Source organism: Cibotium barometz, chromosome 6 (genome assembly GCF_041138505.1).
Source record: "Cibotium barometz isolate CiBa-2024 chromosome 6, ASM4113850v1, whole genome shotgun sequence".
NCBI classification, from domain to species: Eukaryota; Viridiplantae; Streptophyta; class Polypodiopsida; order Cyatheales; family Cibotiaceae; genus Cibotium; species Cibotium barometz.
The window spans coordinates 38,812,731-38,821,169 of record NC_141051.1 but is presented as its reverse complement, the minus strand read 5'-3'; the positions used below and the strand labels follow the sequence as shown (position 1 = coordinate 38,821,169).

General features: G+C 39.9%; 1 protein-coding gene across 4 annotated transcripts; it reads right to left on the bottom strand.

Annotated features, from left to right (window-relative positions):
* Positions 1-828: 828 nt before the first annotated feature.
* Positions 829-6,283, bottom strand: LOC147637720 (uncharacterized). 4 transcript variants are annotated; one of them, XM_086799541.1, is made up of 8 exons: positions 5,632-6,275; positions 4,584-4,842; positions 4,303-4,455; positions 3,838-4,191; positions 3,030-3,106; positions 1,599-2,876; positions 1,422-1,508; positions 829-1,336 (listed from the first exon to the last, which is right to left on the bottom strand). In XM_086799541.1, exons 2-7 carry the CDS (start codon positions 4,735-4,737, stop codon positions 1,422-1,424), a joined length of 2,103 nt encoding a protein of 700 aa, XP_086655667.1. In that variant the 5' UTR covers positions 4,738-4,842; positions 5,632-6,275; the 3' UTR covers positions 829-1,336. The 4 variants fall into 4 exon arrangements, with proteins under 4 accessions (XP_086655667.1, XP_086655668.1, XP_086655669.1 ...); XM_086799542.1 differs by lacking the exon at positions 1,422-1,508 and having other exon boundaries at positions 5,632-6,283; XM_086799543.1 differs by lacking the exon at positions 5,632-6,275 and having other exon boundaries at positions 3,838-4,207; positions 4,584-5,315.
* Positions 6,284-8,439: the final 2,156 nt, after the last annotated feature.

Genomic DNA, 8,439 nt, shown 5'->3' with positions numbered 1-8,439 from the left:
GTGAGGGAGCATTATCTTGGAAAATGACACTTGTTGGTTCCAACACCTTTGAGGTAACCCTCTGGAAAATTTGCAAAGCTAGGTTTCGCATGAGGTGCTCTCTTGGCAAAGGGCTACCTTTATCCTCAAAGTGAAAATGACACTACTTGGTTCTCACATCCCCAATAATTGTTTTCCCCTCTGCCTTGAGAAGTTTGGTTTGCTAAATTCTAAAACCTTTCCATGGATATTGGCAAAAATTTCCCTCTAAGGTGAGGGAACGATATCTATCAATATCGGAAAAGGAAGAGGCAATCGTGTCTCTCCCCGAACTAGAAACAATGTGCAACAATCTTGAGATTATCGAAGATTGATTGCACGACATTGCATAAGATTACAACTTTGGGATTTTATGGATATTTATTCGGGATCAACAAGAGGAGATACTATTTTTTGCCTTCCCTAACGCATTGGAGCCGGCAACAACAAAATAGATTCCAATTTGGAATGTTGTATGGGTAGTATGGGAAAGGTCTTGTAACACTCCATCCAATTCCTTGAGCCATGTTTGTGTACATTTATTTACTTATTTACATTTATATACACATATACATACACGTGTACATATATACATGTACAAGACCCCATTCAATTGCTTGAGCCGTGTTTTTTTTTTCATTTTTATATTTATAGATACATATACATATACATGTGTACGTGTACATATACATATAAATGTAAAAGTGTACATATCCATATACAAGTGCACGTATATATATGTGGATACAGTTAGATATGTATATGTACACACATGTCACACACCCAAGGGTGCCATGAAACAGCAGCAGATACACAAGGAACTTATAGCTTAACCTAGAACAATAATATTATGAAGTAAATGTGTGCATTTTATAGGCAGACTATATCCACACGGATTTTTAATTTTTTTGTTTCCAAGCAAAGGGATTCGAAATCTCTAGTTTCCATAGGTTCTCATTTGAACTGCCTAATCATGATGAATTTGACATCTTCAGTTTCGCTGTTGTCTGTGCTTTAAAGAGGAGGTAACCTGGCTTTACTCAAGAAATAACAGGACGTAGTCACCTGCAATCTTGTTCAAGAAGGACGACTTGTCACTGTGCAACAGGCAGCCACATGAATCATCCTGCTGGCGCACTGAAACCATTTGAGAAGCCATATTTGACAGTAATGCCTGTCTCGGCATCGGCTCATATGGACCTGGGACCTATCTTTTTAAGTTATTACAAGAAGAACTCTCCTATTTTTCCTACATATTGTACAAGGTGTAACCTTCTGCTGCCATCTCACCCTCCATAAGGCCCACTTCTTGCTGTTGCTGGAGAGAAGCAATTCACAAGACAACAATCAGTGGTGGGCAGGATGCATACCCACACATTGCACACGATCACAACCATACACACCTAGGATGCAAATGAAAACCGACAACAACAAAAGCTGATCGCAGAATCACAAGCATGAAACCAGAGGCCCATCACTACTTGCAGTTGCTGAAGAAAAAAAAGAAGCAATATCACAAGACAACAGTCAGTGGAGAGGATGCATAGAATTAGAAGGGGAAAGCTTGATCAGCAGCACACCTGTTTGATGTAGGATGACAATAAGTCGTCCGACAAAAAGGGCTCTGAGATCATGCCACTCTCTGCTTTGGAGCTCAGAAGAGGTTCAAAAGGGGCGTCTTTAAACTCGTCTTTCTCCCCATAACCTTGCCCACTGCAAACCGGAATGGTGGTTGTAGCAGCAAGAGGTTTGAAGTCGGTATTGTTTTTGGGTACCCAGCCCAATCTTTCTTCTTGTGGGCACCCCCCCACGTTTGATGCTTGACTAGTAGCAAAACCTTGATTGTAGTGATAACTCAAAAGAGAAGAGCCATCGTGCCAACTCTGCCAGTTATTCAACCCCATACCCAATCTCGATGCAGGCTTGCCACCTGAGAGAACATGATTGGATGATGCTGCTTGCAAACTCAGGTTTTTACCTTCACCAGCATTACAGACGAGCCCCTGTTGTTTGCCAGAGGCTACAATGCCAACTTCACTTCCATGAGAAATTGATGGAGATGCCAAAGATATATTATAAATTCCAACATGAGATGCATCGTTGTACGGTCTGGCATCCACACCCATATTTCTTCGGATAGGAGCAAGCCCCTTAGAGGAATCGAAACTAGGGCCACTAATTGTGGCTTCTTGCCCTGGCATAAGATGAGAGCCAGCTATGTTCAAGCTGCTGTTCATCTTTGAACGCTTCATGCCAACATCAGCTGATACCATCTGCTGCCCACTGCTTGGTATGTCAGATAACATGCCTGTTTGCATTTGTGAATTGGTTTGCTGTTGCAGCATCTGCATCAGCAAGGAGTTGCTGCTGTTATCAGCTGGCAAGTGGTTGATGTCAAGGCCTACTAACCGCCCCATGGTGGCCCCTGTTGAAATTTGTAAAGCAGATAACCCATCAGGCCCCTTGTCAGGCCGGCCAAACGGAGCCAACTGCCCACTTCCATGGCCCAAATGATTGAAATCCAGACCACTTGAGATGGCAGAATGAAGGACATCTGGGTTATTTAATAAGGGCAATCCATAAGGTGGTCTTGCAACAACTGAGCTGTTACTGATGCCATGAATCATGGCAATCTGGCGTAGTAAATACGGATCTTGGCTGTTCGGACCAGCTCTATCCAACAGTCCTGCCTGTAGTGATGAAACCAAGGCCTGTGGTGACAAATGTGCTCGAAAATCACCCAGCTTACCCCCAGCAGCAACAAACCTTTCATCAGTAGCTCCAAAAAAGGCTGAGCCTAAGCCTCCAGCAGGTTGATGGGATACCCCACTTATCCTCTTCAGGTACAACCGATATTTCTGTAGAAATGGTAAATCCAAAGCATAAATGACACTTATGAACCAAAGCCATGAGAGCCAGTGATGGTAGTAAGAATAACAACACTCTAATGGCATGTAAAAGCAAGTGATACCAAAAGTATACTCTAACACATCAAAACTAGAATTACAGACCTGCAAATGACTCGCAACATTTTCCCTTGTCAAGCCCCGGACATCCATGAGCTCCAGTATTCTCTTGGGGACGGCCTCTGCATAAAGATCAATAAAAGCATACTTAGATCTCTCTCTCTCTCTCTCTCTCTCTCTCTATATATATATATATACATACATACATATGTATATATGTGTGTGTATGTATGTATGTATATATGTGTACATACATACATACATACATACATTCTCTTGGGGACGGCCTCTGCATAAAGATCAATAAAAGCATACTTAGATCTCTCTCTCTCTCTCTCTCTCTCTCTCTCTATATATATATATACATACATACATATGTATATATGTGTGTGTATGTATGTATGTATATATGTGTACATACATACATACATACATACATATGTATATACGTGTGTGTATGTATGTATGTATGTATATATGTGTACACACACACATATATATATATATGTGTGTGTATGTATATATATACATGTATATGTATATGTGTATATGTATGCATACATACATATACATATACATACAGACATACATACATACATACACACACACACATATATATATACATACATGCACACACACACATATATGTATATATACATGCATACATGCATACATATACACATATACATATACACATCTATATATATATACATACATACAGATACATACATACATACATACATATATATATATCTGTATGCATGCATGTGTGCTTTTAAAATTTTATTTTTATTTTGTTTCTTATTTTTATACATATACATATGTGCTCTTTTGAGACGGTAAAGGAGCTCACTGTCGATTCCTAGCTGGTTCACTGCACCGACAAATTTTTGATGCAAATCCACAGACCACACCACTCGTGGCTTCTTCGAAGTAGACGGGTCCTCAATAGTGTCTAGCTCAGTATCGTCTTCTTCCTCTTGTGCATCCTTCCTCTTCTTTGCATTCTTCAAAACTCCATCAAATCCATCATTTGCATGGCCATCGCAACCATCGTCAGGCCTCTGCGAGTCTTTTTTCTTTCTCCTCACCACATGCTGCCAGATGTTCTTCAACTCTTCAATCCGTACAGGCTTTAGTAGGTAGTCGCATGCACCATGCTTAATTCCTTTCATTACAGCGCTTGTCTCCCCATTCGCCGACATCACTGCACACACAACATGCTTTTCAAAAAGCTTGAACTCAGTTCAGCATTATGAAAGACTCTCTGCAGAGTCTTTTGAGTACAAAGACAAACTCTGAGCAAGAATTAACTTACTGATAACAGGAAGATCCATCTCCAGCCCAACAAGCTCAAGCAGCTTAAAGCCATCCATATCAGGCATATGGACATCACTTATGACCACATCAAACCCATCTTTATTTTCTCTCAGGATTTTAAGCGCCTGGACTGCCCTTTCGCATTTTGTTACTGTATACATTCAAAAAATATACACGGTAAGGTAAATTCCTGCAGATCCCAAAAAAGAACAGAAAGACTTAGTCCTACAGACATCAGGAAAATATCACCCTTTGGATAAAGGTATGAGAAAAGCATACCTTTATAGAGGCATTGGCGCAGCATTCTATCGAGTATGAAGAGGCAGATGCGATCATCATCGACTACCAGGACGCGTAAACCCGCTGGAAACTCGCTGTCATTTGCATTCTCTGACCCCATATTCAGGGGCAGCTCTAACTCCTCAGCTCCCATATCTTGTTCAGTGTGTTAAGGCACAAAAAGGTGGCGAATTTTACAAGGCAACACGTGAAGATCTACATAGAGAAAAACCCTCCTATGAAGAGTTTTTACAAGAGGCTGTCAAGCAAAGAGAAGAATTGTAAGCATGAGTGCATTTTCTTACTCATACTAGAAAGAGTATGAAGCTCCCAAAAAAAAAAAGAGTGCTTTGGCTAGTGGCAAGTGTAGTGTGATCGTATAACCACCAAGCTAGAAAGGTCAAAGCTTCAGCAAAAGGTAGGAATTCGTGCATAGGGGTAGGGTCCGAAAACTGAGGCAGAGTTTTATACAGAAGCTCAAGGCAGAAGGAACAAGGAAGATAGGAGACGGCCGGGGGGTTTTGGTTGTAAAATTCAGGGTTTTCTCACAACACTAAAAGCTACACAGGATCATGGACTGATGATCAAGCAAGCACAGGAGCAGCACCCAAGTTGGTTGCAACATTCAGGGTTTTCTCACAACACAAGGAGCTACACAGGAGAATGGACTGACCTAGCAACCACAGGAGCAGCACCCAAGAAACGTAGTGAAGAAAAAAACAGGGGGAAAAATAGGTCCAACGCAAAGGTGTGAATTAAAGAGAAGAGGAAACAAGTGTGCACAGAGAAAAGCTAAACACTGTATGTAGTACAAGCGAAAACAAAAGTCCGAGGCAAAGGTGAGAATAAAAGAGAAGGGTGTGCACAGAGAAAAGCTTAACACTCTAGTACACTAGTAGAAAAGCACACGCTAGGCAAAATGTGGCGAATGGGGCTCACAATGACACAAGGGGTGGTGGTGGGTAGAGATAGAGACCCCAAGAAAAGAGGCAGAACGAGGACAAAAGTAAATTATGAGCTCAGAAGTAGTACAAACGTTTTGCGGTACCTGAGATGCGGTCAACCATAGCCAAAACCTGAAAAGCTCGCTGCTCCCCTCTCTCTCTCTCTCTCTCTCTCTCTGTCTCTGTCTCTCTCTCTGTCCCTCTCAAAACAGGTGAGAGAAAATTGATGGGCGCCCAAAAAGAGAAGGTGGGTTTTCTTTTCTCACGTGTGGGTCTTCTTGCCTCGGCGCGAAAACGCCATAGCCGCCTTTTAAGACCAGGTTCTTCTTGATTTCTTTTCTAGCACCCAGAAGCCTCTTAGTGTGGGTTGGGTTCTTCTCAATTCCCCTAAACAAGCCCTTCAAATCCACGGAACACCTGCTCCATGGCTACATTTCACCACAGAGGGCCTCCTCCATTTGTCTGCTTCTCAATTGATTTATACAAAACACGGAGCCTTTTCTCGTTGAACGGTTCTCCTCAGTTTTGCATTCTGTTTAGCAAACAGAAAGTCTCCCTCTTCACCATTTTTAACACACACACACACACACACACTCTGTGTAGTACTACTGTACACACACATAGCCAGAGCGACGTGTACTAGGTACTAGGTAGCCTTCTGCTTTCTGCTTGTCCGTTCAAATCAACATAGTAGCTAGCTTCTCAGGGCCTAAGGCCCATGGCGAGTTTTTCTGTATTTTTTAAGGCCACTCCATGCTGCCATTAGGGGTTTTTTATATTTGTCCCTTGATGATGATAACTGCCTCATGCTTAACAACAATGTTGATAGAATTTAATAAATAATAATGGCTCCCTAAGCCCTTCTCTTAGTAGGGCCCTCCACTAAGACCCATTACACCTCGGGCATGATCTCACACTCTTGGAAAATGCAAGCCTCAAGGTTTTCACAGTGGGATTAAATAACAAGGATAGGCAAACCTCTTAGAGTGGAGAAGTATTTTCATAAATTTCCAAGGTTCAAGGAGGTGATTTAGAAGCAAATATTTCTTTGTGCATGTTTTTTTTTTGAATGAATCCCTTAGTAAAGCAAGTGGGACTAATGGCACTTCTATTAAGAAGTTTGTTGATTGTGCAAATTAACGCTCCAAGGAACTTTGTCTTATTTTCTTTGTAATGTTGTTTAACAAAATTATTGATGTGGAATTCTTTTGATATTCTTAAATAGGCAACTTTAACCATCATGAAAAGACATTAATGGAAATGTAAACAAAAAAAAACAAATAAATAGATCAATGGTAGTGAGCTGAAAAGGAGAGCATTTTTTGAAGGATGTTGGATCATGATCATGATGTGGAATCCATTAACAACAAGTGTTTCTCAAACCTACGTTTCTTTTAGCATTCTTAAATAGGTAACTTTACCCATGGCGAAAAGAGATTGGTGTAAATGTCAGCACAAAAAACGCAATAAAAAGATAGTAGTAGTGAGGTGAAAAGGACAGCATTGTTTAAAGGATGTTGGATCATGATTATGATGTGGAATTGATTGACCCCAGAAGTGTTCCTCTAACCTCATTGAACATCCACTCCCCCCCCCCTTCCCCCCTTTTCCCAAGGAACCCTTCAAACACAAATTGTCCTCACTATTTGTTCCTCCTCAAGATGGATTATGTATACTAATTAATATGAGTGCAGTAATTGCTTCGAGAAATCCACCCCACTAACATAAGTCTTGGATTGCAGTTTTAATTACCTCAGTGGCATTGACACATATAAAGATTACCTCCGCAAAGGTTTTAAATTATGCCATATGTCATTAAGCGAAAACTTATGAAATCGAGTGACTTGTAGATAACTCAGTAGCACTAAGTAGCATGCACACCTTTATGAAGTCTCAATTGTACTATGCTATCATAGCAATACATGTGAGCAAAGGAGTTTCACTACAACCTTGAGCACTTTTGCATTTTGTAAAATGCCTTTAAAAAAAACAGTGATTGAATGTAAATATCACTCACATAATTGCGATTTGCTTAAACAAGTGCAACAAAAAAGAAATTGGTCCCAATAAAAAAAGTAAATCCATGAAATGCACCTAGTTCTGAAGGATAAGAAATGAATGCTTGATGCATCCTCCTATCTCTAGAAAACAATGTAGGCCATTAACTATAATACATGACTCATTAATCCATTTCTTATGTAGCTCTAATGTATCCTTTATACATATAAATCATCCAAATATATAATATAGCCCTAATATATCTAACTTGTGTGTATTAAGGCCTAACCCCAGGCTTATCACGTGCTTATCAAAATAGTCCAAGTAGCTTAAGATTTAAAAAAACTTCTTTTCATTGAGATTTGTTTCTTCATTATTCACTCTAAGCAAGAATGCCATTGAATAGGAGTTTTGCTAAAGAGCTTACATAGCAGGTAATGTGTGACTGACATGGATTTCAATAACCATATTTTCTAGAAGTCTACAAAAAGAATACTTATTTATTGTAATTGGGGGTGAGAATCCTTGTGGATGTCATTAAAAATTGTATAATATCACATGAATGGAAAAGAAATAGCTTTTATTAAGTCTACCTATAGTCTTTGCACATATATCACTTGCGTGAGGTGAGTGTTTATTAGCTTCTAATATATTCAAATTGAATATCTATATAAAAGTCATGTATACATAGAGGAGATGATTTACCTATTCAGAAAAACATATAAAGTAGACCCTCAAAACACAAGTAATATGGAAATTTTCTTAGAAGGGAGGACCCTGGGTGAGGAATCAAGGTAGGTGACAAAAAGAAAAGGTATCATTTAACTTGTGACACGATACACTATAGTCATAAAGCCAAGTATGGCAGGTGGTATGTTGCTTTGAGCAACATAGCTTGCATAAACACCACCTTT

What these genes read in the sequence shown, in the direction of transcription:
- LOC147637720 (XM_086799541.1), bottom strand. Translation starts at nt 4,737, where the DNA reads ATGGGAGCTGAGGAGTTAGAGCTGCCCCTGAATATGGGGTCAGAGAAT. An exon ending in GATGGATCTTCCTGTTATCA is followed by an intron (nt 4,192 to 4,302) that starts GTAAGTTAATTC and finishes TTGTGTGTGCAG; the next exon opens with TGATGTCGGCGAATGGGGAG. An exon ending in ATGTTGCGAGTCATTTGCAG is followed by an intron (nt 2,877 to 3,029) that starts GTCTGTAATTCT and finishes CCATTTCTACAG; the next exon opens with AAATATCGGTTGTACCTGAA.